This window comes from Glycine max, chromosome 10 (genome assembly GCF_000004515.6).
Source record: "Glycine max cultivar Williams 82 chromosome 10, Glycine_max_v4.0, whole genome shotgun sequence".
Taxonomy (NCBI): Eukaryota; Viridiplantae; Streptophyta; class Magnoliopsida; order Fabales; family Fabaceae; genus Glycine; species Glycine max.
Window position 1 is genome coordinate 42,796,204 of NC_038246.2, and position 17,747 is coordinate 42,813,950.

The following is a 17,747-nucleotide window of genomic DNA, read 5'->3' on the forward strand; positions in this document are numbered from 1 at the left end:
ACTTGTTGAAAGGTATGAATATTCTAGAGCAATTTCTTGTATCAGAAGCCAGGGGAATATCCTTCTTTTCCTTTGTAGTGTGGGCTAACTAAATTTTATTGAGCAAATTAGACCGGTTCTATGTGATTTTTTGAGATTGTAAACAATATTATTGTCTTTTTAAACCCTCTTATGTTTTTGATACATTACTCGTTTGGATACAGTACACTGACACAATGACACTCCCTCTTACCTAAAAAACACATAATATCATATACCCTCATCAGGAGAGTTACTATAAACGTTAAAAAGACAGTGATATTATGTGCAATCTTAAAAAGCTGAGTGTCGGTGTAATTTGCTCAATTTTATTTTACTCTCTAATCTTTCTTTTGTATGGATAGATGCATGCATATGCACAACCAATATATATGAGAAACAAGAAAACTACATAACATAGTCGTCACCAAGAAACTAAATAAGAATATGAGCATTATGCAGCAGCATAAGATCTTAAGAAAAATAAGAATGCTGAGACCTTTGTTTTTTATTAATGAGGCATTGAAACAGTTGCATGTTGAATTCCAGTTATTGTATTAAAAACTGTAATAGAAAGTTTCTACCACTCGTTACCTGGTTCATTATATCTTGGATAGGTTTCATCTTTCCAGTGTAGTAATCACCATAAATAAATTCATAACCCGTTTTAAAATAGTCAAAAGACATCAGTTCAACAAATACAGTTTAGTCTTATTCTCTCTATAACGTTTAACGTAAAACCATCAATAAATAAATATTAATATTCCCCCATCACCTTTAAATGTACAGTTACATCTCTGGATGGTTTAATTTGCATGCCAAACATTTTTAACATCTCTTTCTCCTGTTCCTCAATTTTTAGTCTGTCTTGTTTCCTTCTTTGCTCAAAAGCTCAACATGTTGCAGCATCAAAACCCCTTTGTTCTTTCATTTTCGGCATTGTTTTTAGCCTTCTTTTGTCACTGTTCCGCTACGACATTCACAGTGGGGGATTCAGCAGGCTGGATTATTCCACCATATCCAACATACTACAATAATTGGTCACATTCCCAATTCATAAGAGTAGGCGATTCTGTAGGTAAAAGCCTAATGAGAAATGCTCTTATATTATTTTGGAGGATTATGTCTTACTTATGCTTTGATATATTTATGGTAGATAGAAACATAGTAGGATAGTTCAATTCCTTCCTTCCAAAAGATCTCAAATTTGCTTCTCATGGCTATAAAATATCACTTCTAAAACTGTTGTATGTTTTGAATCTTCTTACATTATACTCTAGCTTCATTAAGCAGGTTATTTAAAAAATTAATTTCTTTCTAGTTTTATGTATGTCATTTGACTGCTTGGAATACCATTCTCTTGATAATCATATATCATATATTTCACATCCTTTTAAAAATGTGCATTTTATATTTGATAAATGATGACAACATACAGGTACAGGTACTTCCAACACTATGTTTATCTTCATAAAAAAGTACATTTGATATTAACAATTTAATTTGGGCTAGAGCACATGGATTTAGATCCTTTAAAATGTACAATAACACACTATATAGAATAAAGGATCTGTAATCGATCTTATTATCAATTGTTTAACTGTCTATTTGTTTTCTTTGTCTTCAATCATTCCAAAGGTTGGTGGAATGATGATTGCTTGTAGTTATATATATGTACAATACTTGTTATTGCTAAATTTATCATATGGCAGTTCTCATGAATTTTGATATGTTAACACAGAATTCAAGTTCGATGACAAATTCTACAACCTAATTCAGGTATCACAGAAAGAGTACGAGCATTGCACATCACTTGAACCTCTAAGGATATTCAATACTAGCCCAGTAATTCTTCCACTGAGGGAGAGAGGTGTGATGTTCTTCATATGCAACATCCCAAACTACTGTTGTCTAGGCCAGAAGATTGTGATTTCTGTACATGAAGGTTCCATAGAAAAACCCCCATCACCATCACCATCACCTTCTCAAGTGCCAATCAATATCTCTCCACAACCATCACCAAATGCTTCTGCTCCTCAACCTCATGGATCTAGTGGCATGAGTAGCCCTCCATCTCCCACTACAAACACTTCAGGAGGTAATGGTGGGAATTCTCCTGTTCCATCTTCCACTCAAGAGGGAAAGTCTAATGCAGTGGCATTGGTAGGTGGGAAAAGTTTCACTGTGTCGCTGGGGCAACTTTTATCTGTGCTTGGTGCTTTATTTGGATTTTGGATTATGTAGGTGTAATATGCATGCAGGGTAAGTGCATTTTAGGCTGATTAGATTGATTTTATAGTGATTTGGTTTTCAATTGCGAACTCTCTTCATATGGTAGTTTTGTAAGGGGATATTTGGATTTTCTTGCTTGCTTTCTAATATCTTGGATTCCTTCAATGGAGGCATATCTAGCTTCTTTGTTTATATATATATATATATATATATATATATATATATATATGTATGTATATTTCTCTATCGTTTTGTAGAAATACAAGATGCAAGGATGGGTTAATAAGTTGAAATAAGAACGAAGATTGTGACAGTAATTTTATATGCAGATATAATGAGTAAATAGTCACTTAAGTTTCAGATTCAAAAAAGTTAAAATTGCAGATTGATAATTACAATAGTCTAAATTAACACACGTTAAAGAACTAAAATAACAGTAAATAATTAAGTTAGTGGTTGATTACTCTATATATTTAAGCTAAGGAGTATTATTAAAAGAAGTTTAAGGGATACACAAACTCTTTTACAAAACAGGTATCAACCTTGATTAACCTAAATATTTCATACAAGAAGATGATCAAAGCAGCAGTTTGAGAAGAGAAGGTAAAATTTTCCCTTCCAACTTTGTCTGAAAACCACAACCATGAATGGGCATTGATCAAATTTAACATGTCAAGCACCTCTCAACCACTATCCTTAAACATTACACCATATTTCATCAACTAAATAAACCGTAAAATCACATTCAAATGCCACACCACAAAGAAGAATTTTCCCATCAATTTTTTTTATTAGTAAGAATAAAAGACAAATACCAGTCGGTTTACAACAACTCATGTACCTAGTTAGATCCTCTTAGTTTCTTTCTCTTCAATTAAAATCAATACTCAACATTCAAGCTCCCTATATATTATAGAGTCAATTAAATATGAAACATATCCTTATTAATCATTCCAAATTTTTACATATATCTGGGAGTGCTATTGGGGTCCTACAAACCGGGCATGTCAAACTGATTCTCAACCAAGGATCAACACACTTGACATGGAAGAAATGACCACAAGCAGGAAGCACTTTCAAGGAATCACAATCTTTGTAATCCATCAAGCATATGGAACAACTTGAAGAGCTACTACTACTACTATTGCTACTACACAATTTAGCTTTGGAGAATTGAAGACTTGGATAGCTTCGTACATTGGTGTGATCTAAGCGTGGCTCGGGTGGCTCCACAGTGATTGTAGTGTGGTTGTTGTTGGAGTGTGTGGCACCACCAGGCACAGATGGAACAGTGCGTGGAATGTTATTAGAGCACACATATGCTGTGAGTGTAATTATAAGGGTTAGAACAATAAAGCTCACAAGCAATAGCGCGGTTTCCTCTGAACTATTCATCACATGATAAAATAGTTTATGTGAGGCTCAAGAGTATCTATGCGCAATGTGGATTAATATATATATGATTTTGTTAATGCTTAATTTGCGTGATAGAAATCCTATTAAGGAGTTACCTTGAGCATTACCTATTAATTTTCTCAATTTTTATATTATGGGAAGTCTATTTTGTTTGCAGTCGCTGCGTACCGTATGGTTATATAATAAGTTGAACGTTCAAGCTGATATATCTTCATGATTCTTATGATCGATGGTGACATCGATCTAATACGTATTTCACAGCATTCTAAGTCAAAATTTAGGGGGCGATGTTCATATAAAAAACATGAATCTTCTTTTGTTTTTATTTCGGTGTTAATATTTATTGCGAATGAGTTTCAATAGCAATCTTGGTGGAAAGTACATACTAAACTAGATTTTAAATCCCTACTTTGCACGAGTTTATTTAAATTAAATATTTTTTATATTTATATTTATTTTTCAATATATATTTGAAGAAAATGATTAGTTAAAATTTAACTTAAACATATGTTGTCTTAAAAAATATTAACCTATTGAAATTTATTATCATTATTTTTTCTCTAAGTAATAATAATGATAAAATACTTATATGAAATGTATAAATTCAAAAAGAAAAGATATAATAAATATGAATATATATATATATATATATATATATATATATATATATGTATAATGGTTTCAGTTTGAATGTTCATTTATTTATTTTGGATATTATGTAAACATGTACTTGAATTTTGTCTATTTATAATTAATAATTTTTAAATTATTAATTATTTAAAAGGATAGTAAACATGTACTGTTGAAATAGTGTTTTTATTAAAAAAAAGATTATTTTAAAAGGATATTTTTAATCATTTTAAATATATATTTAATTAAGTCATGTTATTTTTTTTAGGTTTATTATATAATATTGTTGAAGTTTTGAATTAGTTAACTTTGTCCCAACCTAAATTAAATGCCCTCAAAAGTAACGTGTCTTATGTGTTTGTTGTTGTTATTCTTATATTTTTAAAATTTATTTATTTATAAGAATTATTATTTTTATTTGATAAGAATTAGCATGATTTTGAAACTCGAACTGGACCGGTCGATTCGACCAGAAACCGATCACTTGCTCAATCTAATAGGTTTTGCTTAAAACTGTTTTTTTTTTATATAAAAAATTCAAAACAACATATTTTTGGTTATAAAAAAATATTGAACTTAGATATTATGTTGGATTAGATTTGCCATATGTTATGGCTTATAACACTTTTAAGTAAAATTTTTTTTATCAATTTATGCATCTTATGTTATTTTTTGTCCAATGTCACAAGGATATTACATTAAATCATTAAAAAGAAATAGGTTGTTAAGATCGATTTGATCCGGGTTGAACCCTTGAACTAGTATCTTCCTCACCGATCAGTAAATCTAATGACCGGTTCAGTTCTGACAATATTGAGAATTAGCATATTTTGCATGCAAAATTTATATATTTTAATTTATCTTTTATTATTTATAATTATACGTCTTACTAATTTTTTAACGTTGCTTATAAAAAAAATCTTACATACTATATTTTCATATATTACTGATTATTATGTTTTTTCTCATTAATTTTTTTAAAAAGATAACATTATTAATAATAACTACACTATTATTATATATTCGAAAATTATTTTATATTTATGATATGTAATGGATATTTATTATCTTTTAAGATTTGGATTTATAAAAATAAAAATCATAATATTTTATAATTGATTATTAAGAAAAAGAAACTAATTTTTCTTACTCGATCTTCTTCTTATTGGTAGATATTATTATTATTATTATTATTATTATTAAAGTTTGAATTTATAAAAAAATATAACGTATAAAGTTATATTAAGTAAATTATTTAAAATCCTGTTTAGTTGTCGGAAGTCACAACTTATTACCACCCTAAACCTTAAGATTGTTCATGTTTTAAACGTTGAGCTTTTTATAAAATAAACTATATAAAGTTACATCATTCTTTTAAATCACGAATTGACCGTTAAAAATCTGTTTTACATGCATGAACCTGATTTCAAAATATTTATTATTAACTTAATTATAATTGTTTAAATAAATTGTATAATAAATATACTTAATTTTAGACATTTAATTTTCATTAAATATAATTTTGTGTTGTTAATTTTATTTGGTCTTACCAGGATTATGCATGAATATGATTTTAGAAATATATTATAAATTTGATGGATTAATTATTGTTTTAATTCGTGAAATTGAGAGGTTTTTTTAGGTCCTGAATTTTAAAAATATTTTTTAAGTTTTTGAGTTTTGATAAATTGTTTTTGTAGCATATAACACAATAAATTGACACATTATGACAGTTCTTAACACTTTGGGGTGATTTTTTAATACTTAGTGACAATTTAAAAATGTAAAATTAAGCGGTTAAAAAATAAAAAATGATTTATGACAATTAAAAATCACCATAAAATATTAATTAATTATGTTAGTGACAAAAAAGAACAATTTGTAAAAATTCAGAAACATAAAAAATAATTTTATATTTTAGAGACTAAAAAAACACACACCCAATATTCAAATACTAAAACAGTACTTAAGTTGTGCTTAAAACTAATTTTGGTAACAAAGATCAATTTTTATACTTATTTTAAAAGTTGTTAAAACCAATTTGGAAAAAAAATGAATAATTTTTTTTTTTGAATTAGTATTTTAAAACTATTACAAAGTGTTAAAAATAAAGTTTTAATTTATTACATTAGGGACTAAAAAAATAAATTGTTGAAATTGAGAGACTAAAAAAAGTTTTTAAATTTCATAGACTAAAAAAACACATCCCTTAAATTCAGGGACTAAAACAATAATTAGGTATAGCTTAATTATAATAATTAAAATTGCATAATGATGAGTAGCATTAATATGAGTAATGTAATTTTTCATTAAATATATTTTTTCCGTTAACTGAGTGCATGAATTTGATTATTAAAAGTATTTCAAAATTGTGCATAAATTATATAATAAAAGCATTAATGTGAACAATTTAAATTTTCAATATATGTATTAAGGAAATTTTGTTAATTAGATCAGGTATTTTATTTTGCTAGTGTATGCTAATTAGATATACAAATGAATATAAATGAATTCTCATTATTTTATTTTGCTATTGTATGTTAATTAATTAGATATTTAAATTTCCAATAAATGTGTTTTTTTGTTAAATCTGTGCATGGATATGATTTTGAAAAAGATATTTTAAATCTTTGGATAATTCTATAATAAAATAGTATTAATATGTTAAAGATTAATATTGTAAAGTTGAACTTTAAAAACGTCAACTAAAAAAAAATTATGCGCAAAAGGAATAAACAAAAAAATATGATTTGTTTTTTAAGAGGTTGTGAATGCATGTATCCTTGCCGGCAAAGTTCATGTTGCATGTAATAGACTTGTATCATGTTGTAGCTATCTCTCTTCTTTTACTATCTAAATTCAAAATGAATAAAAAATGACTTAGGTTTAATTGAATTTTATAATTTGATCAACATTCACAAATTAAGAAATATGGTCAGAAAACATACTATATCCATGCTACCGTATATGTGTTAATTAAAGTTTTCTTTTGAAAAATGTTGACAGTGTTCGATAGTTACAAAACTCACCTTTACCATACTTTTTATACGTCAAAGGGATAACAAATATATTAATTTTATATAGAATTTGCTACTCTTCGTTAGTAGAAATATCTTACTTCTTGACGGCATTGTTGCAACGTGCAACAAGCAATTGTTTGTTGAGAACCGATGCAAGTAGTTATAATTTGCTAACAAAGTATTAAAAAATTGTAAGCAAGCAAAATTATATGAATCACATTCTACCAATATTTAAATTAAATGGTACGACTGCCCTCAATTGCTAGGACTATCATTTATGGCAGGCACTTCATTCCGTCTACGCTTGGCAATATTCTTGGATCAAATATTTATGTAAATGGGTCAGAGGATGCTTTGGATCTTATATAATCTGTCAAGTATCCTTTTTAATGACCAATAATTAATTAATCAAGGAGAGAGTGTATTTAATTAGGATTTTAAAAAATTAAAAGAGTTTTGAGGTATTTAATTAAATTTTTTAAATAATAGAAATTATAAGTCATTTGATATTCAATCAAGATTATAAGAATATTTTAAGAAATTTAATAAAATTGATTGATATTCAATTAAGATTTTTTATAATTTTAAAAAAATCTTCTGGTATTTAAAAATATATACATTTTGATGGATTTTAATAAATTTTATAAGATTTTTAAGTAAAAAATATACATTAAATAATTTTACAAAAACTTAGAGATTTTATGATATTTTTTTCTTTTTTTTTTCCTTTCCAACATGCTATTACACTAATCTCTTGTCTCTTTATTGAAAACAATGATCATATTCATTCTTAAACTTATATACCAAAGGAGTTTAACTAGTTGATTGAGCACAATATATGAATGTTTTAAATTTTTTCTTAATGTGTTCAATTCTTACAGAAAAAAAAAATCCTATATACTTGTTTCATGTTTTTAATTTTGAAAATTAGGTCCGTTGAAGATTTCAATAAAATGACATTGAAATTTTTTTATAGTTGACTATTACAAATTTAATTATGGTTTAAAAAAATATTTAATATATAATTATAAACATTTAAGTAAATATTATTTTTAAAATTTTAAAATTTAGCTCTATATAGATACTTCAAAATTAAATGCTATTTTTATTTATTTATTATTATTCACTCAACAAATAAAGACTATAATTTATTTAATACTTGACTAAAAAAAATTTTGATATTGATTTTATTAATTGAGATCTTATATATATATATATATATATATATATATATATATATATATATATATTTAAAATATGTATTTTTAAATTTAATTACGTATTTATAAAATAATTAAATATATTATAATATACTTTTCTTTAACAGTATAATATGTTATTTTATTTAAAAATCCTTATTTTTAATCATTATTGTTCATGAAATATAAATTAAATTAAAAAAATAATCATGTGTGTATATATTTTTTAACTTATCCTTAATTAATAATTAAATGAAATATTATAATCATTTTAAGAAGCATTAATTGAATAATTTAATCACTCGTTAATGTTAAATTTGGTGAAATTCAATCAACGGCTACTATTAATTGTAACTTTCGATCAATGGTTCAGTTCATGTTAATTTATGTGAAGTTAAAATAAATCAATAAATGACGTGAAATTAAAATTTCAATCTGATGAGGGCTTAATATAGAAGATGGATAGTTTGGTCATGTGTTATAAGCATTTATACTTTTTTCCCCTCCCGGGCACGACTGTTGGTTTAAAGTTATATCTCATTTTCCAAATTATCTTTTTAATCATTCTTGTAATTTTCTTAGGTCTTTGTAAAAAAAATTATACTTATACGATCTTTGTGTGTTTAGATGAGAAAATTTTAAATTCTAAGAATTTTAAATAATTCTGAAATTTTTTTATTTTTAAAATTTTGTATTTGGATAAAAAAAAATTGTCAGATGAAAAAAAAATGAATGCAAAGAGAAGAGAAAATACAGTTGATTTGCTTCCAAGAAGAATATTGATGCGGCATGAAGAGTCACAGGGGAATTGAAACACGATGACGTACACCACCGTACCTGACAACACTCCGTCAACAATGCAAGACATGACCCAAACCCTCCACGTCGGCGACCACCTCCATCACGTGATGGGTAGCTACGACTGCTCTCCTTCCTAACTGGCGGATGCAGCTCTATGTGTCCCCCTACGTCTGCACCCGATTAACGTTCCATGAGTTCAGACGATGTTTCTTAAAAAATAGGATTTCTGGCGTGAGGGGAAAGTCGCAAGTTTGAGAACATGATTTCGGAAACTTCCGGGTGAAAGAGAGGAAGAAGGTTATAAAGGAAATACATAAAAAGTTTTGGAGAGTTTTTCTATCAAGAGAATTTCAATTTCTCACCTTTTAAAAGAAATTTAAAATTTTATATTTTTAGTTGTTTAAAATTCTATTTTAAAATTCCAAAAATTTAAATTCTTCATAAAAAGTTTAAACAATTAATTTTAGATTAAAAAATTTAAATTCTATGATAAATTATTTTCTTTAATTAAAATTTTATATCCAAACGCACTCTTAATTTATTAACAGTAATACTTTTAATTAAATAAACAAATGTGAATTCTTTTATTATATATTTATCAATTATATGATTTATTTTAATGATTTTTTTATGAAACCTTTAATATTTAAAAGTCAATGTAATTAGACCCTGATAAATTAGTCCAGTAAGATAATTTCATTTAAAATGATAAACATTTTAATAATATTTAATTTGTATATTCACAAAACTTATACAGTCTGATATTTTATTTAAGAATTTATTTTTTCATACATTTTCAATGTAAAAACCTTTATATTATCAGTTAGAAATCATCCAATAAATATATCTTTTAAAATAATTATTATAAAATATGCAACGTTATCATACACAATAATTTATAGTTGAATTATAAAATAAAATAAAAATTTATACTATTGGTGCATTTTAATTAAAATACTTATTTAAAGTAAGCAAGTCACTTGCCACTCTATTTAACAAGCATTGTTTATTTATTTTAAAATTAAAGAATATTCATCATGACACTGTAGAATATTTGAGATGTTAACATTCAGTCAAAAAAACATTAAAAATGGAAGAAGCTAAGAAAAAAAGTAATACAACAAAAAGTAACATAGAATAAGGGTAAGAAAAAAAATCATGTTGTAGTTATTAGTTATTAATTACTCTATCTACACGAAACCATGAGTGCTGCTGTAGAATACTAAAAGAGAGCAAAACTGTGTGCGCACTATCATGAGACATCAGAGTAGCAACAGGTCATTGTGCAATTCAGCAGAACAATTGATCGATCAAATATATGGTTAATTAATCTTCCTAAGTTACAACCTTATATATATATATATACTGATTTAACTAATATAACAAATCTTCTACAACAACAAAGGAGAGATGTGATCCCCAATACTAAGCATGAATAGATGATTTTCTACATATGGGACAAGTTGAATGCAACCTAAGCCAAGGATCAACACAAGCAAGATGGAAAAGATGGTCACAGTGTGGAAGCAACCTCAACGTGTCACTTTCTTTGTAGTCACCTAAGCATATGGAGCAACTAGAAGAAACAACACTTGATGAACTTGAACCCTTCTCTACTTGAGAGTATAGCAGCTTTGGATACCTCTCAAAACTTTTGTCAATGTGATGAAGCCCTTGTTCAGCTGAGTTGTCTTCTTCTGATGATCTTGCATGGCGAGATGGTGGAATACCAGCCAAAATGTTCAGCATGTTAGGACCACGAGCCATGCGCAGACGCACACATGCCAAAGCTATGCTGACAAGTAAGAAGATCAAGCCAATTACAAAAGCTACTCCATATGTGAACTCACTTGGGTCAAAACCGTTGTTCTCCTTGTTGTTGGTGCTATTGTTCATCTTGGATCGAAAATTTGGAATGGGTTGGGGTTAATTTGTGGAATGAAATTGCTTAATGTGATTCTTAATTTGGTGATTTACGAGGTTTAACAAAATTTGATGAGGTAGGAAATAGCATCATATATAGTTTTTCTGGGGGGTCAACGTTTGTACATGTCTTTTTCATATTTCATGTGTTAACCCTCTTTTAATTTAATTTTGTTAATTTGTTAGTTGGCTTCTCGTTCTGCGAGAAATTTCCTACGGTGTGGACATGACAAGGACTTTGTGCAAAGCTAAATTCTTTCTTTATGTGTGACTGTGACAACTTTATATTCAATTAGTTCTGAACCATTATCAACTGAGAAAATTGGAAGAGTAATTACACTAGAGCAGCCAAAATTCGAGACTATAAAACATTATTTAAATTGATAATCACTAACGACTTGTACAAGTTGACCATATATACATATAAATGTATTTAAAAATACCAACTTTGCGTGTACGGGATTGAGGTTACTGTTTTTTTAGATCTAGTGCGGGTTACAATTTGAAGCATTCAAAACCAATTTTTGATTCCACTATTTGGCAATATTTTGATTGGACGTGGATTTTCAAGGATAACTTTTTTTTTCTATGATTATAATATTAAAGTTTAATAATTCAAATTATAAAAATCTTATGTGTGTGTTTATATATAAAATATTTTGCATAAGATCAATCAACTTTAATATTGTTATAACAATTATAGACTGTGTCTGAGAATTATAATTTGATACTCACTCGTCAAATTGTTGATTCACTTCTGAAAAATAATTCACTTTCCCTAACATTCAACTCTAGTTGATGAATTGAAATTCCTTTGGCGTTTACTGAAGTTGCACTTAAACTATGGTTGCATCATTACCCAAACTTTAATTTGAACTTTTTTTATTCTGATTGGGTGAGGTGATCTTCGCAGCACACCTGTATAAACCAAAATCCATGCACAATGTTCATCCCCAAAAAAAGAAAAAAATTAAAACTATAAAGCACCTAAATGATGGCTGCATAACTAGCCAAAATATTTTTTAAAAAAAAAATCATTTTTTTCTTGGACTTCAAGTCTTCAACTGCTCAAGAAGTAACGGAGTTCCTTTGCTCAGCAATATAATCACATTTTCAACTAATAACTTCCTTTCAGATATCCCAACGAATTATAACAAGACCCAAATGGGCGAGGAAGATGGAAATAAGAAATACAAAATTAAGATAAACAAAGTCATAAATGAGTTAATTGATATGATGGAAAAGAGAAAAATAGAAAGAAAAATGGGTATGAGATGAAAAAGAAAGTAATAATCCAAAAATAAATGGTAATATTCTCAGACAAAAAGTTTAAGCCCACTTAACTCAATTGCCCTTTATTTGCTCTTTAAAAATGGAAACAATCATTTCAGGATCAGAATCATTTGTATAAAAATCATTATGCTTTCGACCCAATCTGTCTTGCAAAATCAAGTTCCCCACATTTTGTTCACAATTTTACCATGATTTATCACATTCATGGGTTCAGTTAATATCAAATACATTAAGAAATCTACTAAAATCATCTGAATGGAGACAACAAAATTTGCATAACAAATGTGTATGCATAAATTTCCTTTATAAACATTACTTGCAGGTTCCAAGCTTTCGACAAACATTTTTTCCCTTTTTTTCCCGAGCCAAAAGCTTCATACAAAAAACAAAGATGCTTCCACATGGTTTATTACAAGGGAAAATAAAAGGCACTAAGTCTATAATGGAAACACCAGACCAATTAAATCACTGTATCAATCAATATTCTCAAGATCTGCACATCTTTACAAGGGCTTGCTCGTGACTTCACTAGCTATGCCAAGATATAAAAAAACATTCTTTAACCGCGTATGGATGCCCGAGGGACAGCAGGTAAACCCAGTTCGTCCTCAGTCTGTCAGTATCAAAGCAATCAATCAGGAATGGAAGGTACATAACATTTAAAACAAAAAAGCAGAAAATTGAGTAATTTATTCAGTTCAGATTCTTGTATTGAACAGTCTCTCAAGAATCACTTGTCAGTAAGCTATTAACCAGACCAACAGATAATCTGCTCTGCCTATGCTATACAAAGGCTGACACAAATAAGGATGAACAAAAGAAAAGTAAGCAGTGATTCATATCCTACAAGTTACATCATCATACATAAGAATGTGACCTCAATATCCCTAAATTTAACATCCTATACAGCTGTCACAAAAATTGGCACTAAGTATGGGCTTTCCCTCCTCCCTATATAATTAAGAAATCAGTGGATGATGTGTTGAAACTACCATACTACTTTCCACTTATTGATTCATTTCAACTACAGCCAGTTAAAGTGCTTGAGGTCAACAGCCTCACTTTCTAGCAACTTCGCTATGCTAATTTTCAATATTCTAATTCCAGCCTTTGTATTTCAACCTTCAGAATTTAAATCTACGGCAAAATCAAATTCAATTATCTTGGACAGTTTTGGCCAATAATTTACCAAGACTGTGCCACAATCAATTTTACATAAAGAAAATATATTTCAGTCTAGACATCCTACAGCCAAAATTGCATTGAATAAAAACCATTTTTCCAACATCTTTTCCAGCATTATAGAAATAATCGCTTCACAAGAGAAACAATGTGTCTACTGTCTACCCATAGCCAACTATATCTCATGACCAACCTGCAGCCAAGTAATATTCAAACAAAAGACAAAAGTCACCTGATTTACACCCAAGTTTTCCACAATGAGACTTGACTAAGTCCCCCCTCCAAACCAACCCCCTCATTTTAAGTACAGTTAACAACTACAAAAAAGCAGCAGTATATATATACAAGGAGCAAAACATTATACCTGGGCATTGAATCTGCCAGGTGGCACTGCCGTTTGTCCTGTTGGAGCTGGAGGTAAGTTAAGTTCTGCATCCAAATCAGGTTCTTTATCAGGTTGGAGATAGGATGGGACCCCATCAGCTTCAGTCTCATTTCCCATGTCTAATTCCAATGCGTCAAGTTCTGTTTTACCAAAACCAAAAAATAAAGAAACATGTCATTCAAACCGCTTCATGACAACAACAAAAAACAATTTTCATCACAGCCACAAAATCCCACTACCCTGCCCAACTATGGAGCCATGTTAGCTAGGAGTTTTTGAAAATGATTTCCAACAAATATCTCAAGCTTCCTAACCAAATTTTTAACATACCACCCATAAGATCATCCTCGTCAATGTCATCAGGCACATTATAGCTTCTACCCAAAGTCTCTTGAATTTCATTACTTACATCCATGAGGTCCATCATCTCATCTTGCAAGTTCTACACATAGCATGGATCAACAGTTAAGACAAAATTTTTAAAAATTTTCACTTTAGATAGAAGCTATAAGAGAAAAGGAAAGAGATACATACATCAATGTCTTGGATCTTCACAGTTTTCATCATTCCCTTCAACTCCTTGTTGGCAGACTTCAAAGCTGTCATCTGAAAAAGGAAAGGGGAAAAAAGGAACAAGTTGTAAACAATCGAATTTAAATTTTATATCAGCATGAAAAAATATTTTTTGAGGTCATCCGATTTCTGAAAACAAAATATAGTAGAATTTGTTAATACAGAAGTAGAAGGCATAATGTAAATATCTCTATGAAGAGACCCCTCCCAAATGACAGACGATTCATCTCCTACCTCATGACCTACCTCTCATGAGGTAGGCAGCAGGTTCCAAACAGGGTACAGACAAAGCTCCGCCTCGAACCATGCCCCTTAAAGCGCTACCAAGACAGATGAATGTTTTATAGTAAATATGGTTACCCCAATCGACTATACTTTATATAGCATACAATTGGCATCTTCAGACTTCTAGAATTTACAAATAGTTACAGACATCTAAATAATTTGAATTTAAATGTTAAGAAACAGTAAATCATTAAACAGAAGGGCAGGCCAGTATTGCACAAGGCTACCGTTATTGTGGGGGCTAGAGAGGTTCAGATGAACACAGCCTTACCTAACTAGTGGAGAGGCTGTGTTCCTGACTAAAATATGTAACCAATAGGTCACAACTCACAAAGCAGTACCTTTGGGCCAAAGTACACCCCAGGGTAAATTATAAAACAAGAACCATAAGTCTCCCCATTCAATAAACACACAGCTAATAAGCCTCCTGCTTAATAACCTTAGCCACAACTTCAATAATGCAACCAATCATATCACTTGCTTTCAAAGAGGGAAGAATGAAGCTGTTCCACAAATTATTTGATTTAATTTTGTAGAATATTGCTTATGATATACATCTTCTATTATGAATTAAATCACCAACATATTCTTGCACAGAACAAAGAAATATGATACACAAATGGATGCGAGATAAAACACAGTTCAATATAGGTAAGGGTCACAGAGAAAACTATAAGTGCTTTGATACATACAGTTTGTTGAGCATCTTTAATGCCTTCAGCTGCAAATTGAACTTGATCGAGATTGAATGTCTGATTGTACAGCATGTCACGCTGGCCTTCATACCTGACCAAAGGCGTAGTGCATTGTTATATGAATACCGCTATATAATATTCATTTCATGTGTATTATTATATGACAAAGTTATTATCATTTGACAGAATAAACCCTATTATCAACGTAAAGATTAAGTTGCAACAGTAGCTCATGTTTACCAAATTTCTGATCAATGTACCATTTCATTAATACAAAGCTATCCTATTCTTAATTTCTTTATATATGCCCACAAACTCAAATCGTGCAATAAATTCCCATCTTTGATCCATAACTGGCTCAATCAATTTGTCAACAATGACAAATAAACTTGAACGACGACAAATAAACTAAGCAAACAAAGATGAGAAAAACTCACATTCGTTTTTGCTTAAGAACTCTCATGGCTCTAGCTTTAACAGCTTCCTGGGCAGGACCAGGTCTAGTTTTCTTAATCTGCTCCTTATATCTACTAAGCTCGGCATCAAGCTTCTTAATCTTGTCATCCACCGAGTCACCTCGTTTAGTAATCTGAAAAATACACAACAATTAGCAACTCAATAAACCAAGCCAACCAACTAAACATAGATGAATATACAATGGCCATAAAAACCAATGTAAACGTAAAAACTTATGAAACAAAATTAACTATTCCAAAAAATAAGTGTTTCAATAAAATCCGAATTACAAAATCTTAACAAACATAAATATTCAACAGATAGCATCCTAACATAATCTAAATTATCGTTTATTCCAATTTAGGGTTTGGGCCATAATATCATTCAATATATTAGCTTCAAAACGCGAATCCAAATGCGAAAATTGAACAGATCTGCGAATGAACGAAATTGATAATTGAGAGAGGGAAAGGGAAGAACCCTATCGGAAGCATCCTGAATGGAAGGAGGAGGATCCTTGTTCTTCTTGACGCCGAATACTCTCTTCATCGTTCGGATCTCACTCTACGCCTTTGAAGTTGAATGTGAGAGAGAAGAGAGAAGAGAACAAAGCAATGAGGGAAACGAACAACGTAAACAAAGAGACTTAGAATTTTGATTGGGTTTTTTGCTTAACGCGATAAACCACCGAATTGGGATGGGAACTTTCTCATCAATTTCTGCAGTGATAGAATAGAAGCTTCCACCCAAATATTGCTATCATCAAGGGAAATTTTGCGTATGTATTACGTACACAGCATTTCAGGCCCAACTCAAATGAGGCGCGGCCCAATTTCATTACTGGGTCTGGGTCAGGGTCAGATTAATTAATTAGAATAAATTATTTACGTGTTATAAGTTGTTCAAAAATAACAGTTTGGAGAGTATTTACGGCTCAAATGGTTAGTTACTAGTTCTATATATTCAACAAAAAATATAAAGTTATGAGTTCTATATTGCAAATAGCTTTTCAAAACCTTTATCCGTTCGTTTGATTTGTTAAAATTTATGATACTAGATAGGATAAATATTTGTGTACTAAGTTTGATTTAAAATAATAATTTATGGGATAATACAAATTGATCGGACGAGGATAGTACGAAAATTCAATTTTTTGGTGAGAAAATAATGGAATAACTTTTTATCCTAATTACAAAATATTTAAAAAATACATCTATATTTTAATATCGGCTAGTCGCATCAATGTCACATATTTCACATCCATGTTATTTACTGGTTATAACAATTATATCATGTCATATATTTCAAATTCACATTATTTACTAGTTACAATAAACTTATAATGTCATGTATTTTAAATTTATATGATCTACTAACTATACTATAACAACAATATTGTGTCATGTATTTTAAATTCACATTATCTATTAGTTATAATAAATATATCATGTCATGTATTTCGAATTTACATTATTCCCTAGTTAACTTGCTTATATGTATTATGTATTTTGAATTCTTATAAAATATAATAATAATAATATAAATTATATTAAGATAATTAATAATAAAAAGGATATTTTAATAACTTTTATATTACTATGCTTGTGTTGTTTATTTGTTAGTAAAAAAAAATACACAT

At 29.1% G+C, this 17,747-nt stretch overlaps 4 protein-coding genes across 4 annotated transcripts; 1 reads left to right on the forward strand and 3 right to left on the reverse strand.

The window, feature by feature from the left end:
* The first annotated feature begins 915 nt into the window (after positions 1–915).
* On the forward strand, positions 916–2,262 carry LOC102662708 (cucumber peeling cupredoxin). The gene is made up of 2 exons (XM_006589280.3): positions 916–1,096; positions 1,760–2,262. Exons 1-2 carry the CDS (start codon positions 916–918, stop codon positions 2,260–2,262), a joined length of 684 nt encoding a protein of 227 aa, XP_006589343.1.
* Positions 2,263–3,198: 936 nt separating this feature from the next.
* Positions 3,199–3,645, reverse strand: LOC102663850 (RING-H2 finger protein ATL70). The gene has a single exon (XM_006606860.2). It carries the CDS (start codon positions 3,643–3,645, stop codon positions 3,199–3,201), a length of 447 nt encoding a protein of 148 aa, XP_006606923.2.
* Positions 3,646–10,657: 7,012 nt separating this feature from the next.
* On the reverse strand, positions 10,658–11,502 carry LOC102663718 (putative RING-H2 finger protein ATL71). The gene has a single exon (XM_006606859.4). The coding sequence runs from the start codon at positions 11,210–11,212 to the stop codon at positions 10,742–10,744; it is 471 nt and encodes a 156-aa protein (XP_006606922.2). The 5' UTR covers positions 11,213–11,502; the 3' UTR covers positions 10,658–10,741.
* A 1,300-nt stretch (positions 11,503–12,802) lies between these two features.
* LOC100527083 (SNF7 family protein) lies at positions 12,803–16,862 on the reverse strand. The gene is made up of 7 exons (NM_001251507.2): positions 16,589–16,862; positions 16,090–16,241; positions 15,650–15,743; positions 14,634–14,705; positions 14,430–14,541; positions 14,079–14,239; positions 12,803–13,145 (listed from the first exon to the last, which is right to left on the reverse strand). The coding sequence occupies exons 1-7, from the start codon at positions 16,655–16,657 to the stop codon at positions 13,092–13,094; spliced, it is 714 nt and encodes a 237-aa protein (NP_001238436.2). The 5' UTR covers positions 16,658–16,862; the 3' UTR covers positions 12,803–13,091.
* Positions 16,863–17,747: the final 885 nt, after the last annotated feature.

Coding starts and splice junctions, on each gene's coding strand:
- LOC102662708 (XM_006589280.3), top strand. CDS start 916: ATGTTGCAGCATCAAAACCCCTTTGTTCTTTCATTTTCGGCATTGTTT. Junction 1,097..1,759: donor AAGAGTAGGCGATTCTGTAG/GTAAAAGCCTAA, acceptor ATGTTAACACAG/AATTCAAGTTCGATGACAAA.
- LOC102663850 (XM_006606860.2), bottom strand. CDS start 3,645: ATGAATAGTTCAGAGGAAACCGCGCTATTGCTTGTGAGCTTTATTGTT.
- LOC102663718 (XM_006606859.4), bottom strand. CDS start 11,212: ATGAACAATAGCACCAACAACAAGGAGAACAACGGTTTTGACCCAAGT.
- LOC100527083 (NM_001251507.2), bottom strand. CDS start 16,657: ATGAAGAGAGTATTCGGCGTCAAGAAGAACAAGGATCCTCCTCCTTCC. Junction 15,744..16,089: donor GTTCTTAAGCAAAAACGAAT/GTGAGTTTTTCT, acceptor GCCTTTGGTCAG/GTATGAAGGCCAGCGTGACA. Junction 14,706..15,649: donor TTAAAGATGCTCAACAAACT/GTATGTATCAAA, acceptor TTCCTTTTTCAG/ATGACAGCTTTGAAGTCTGC.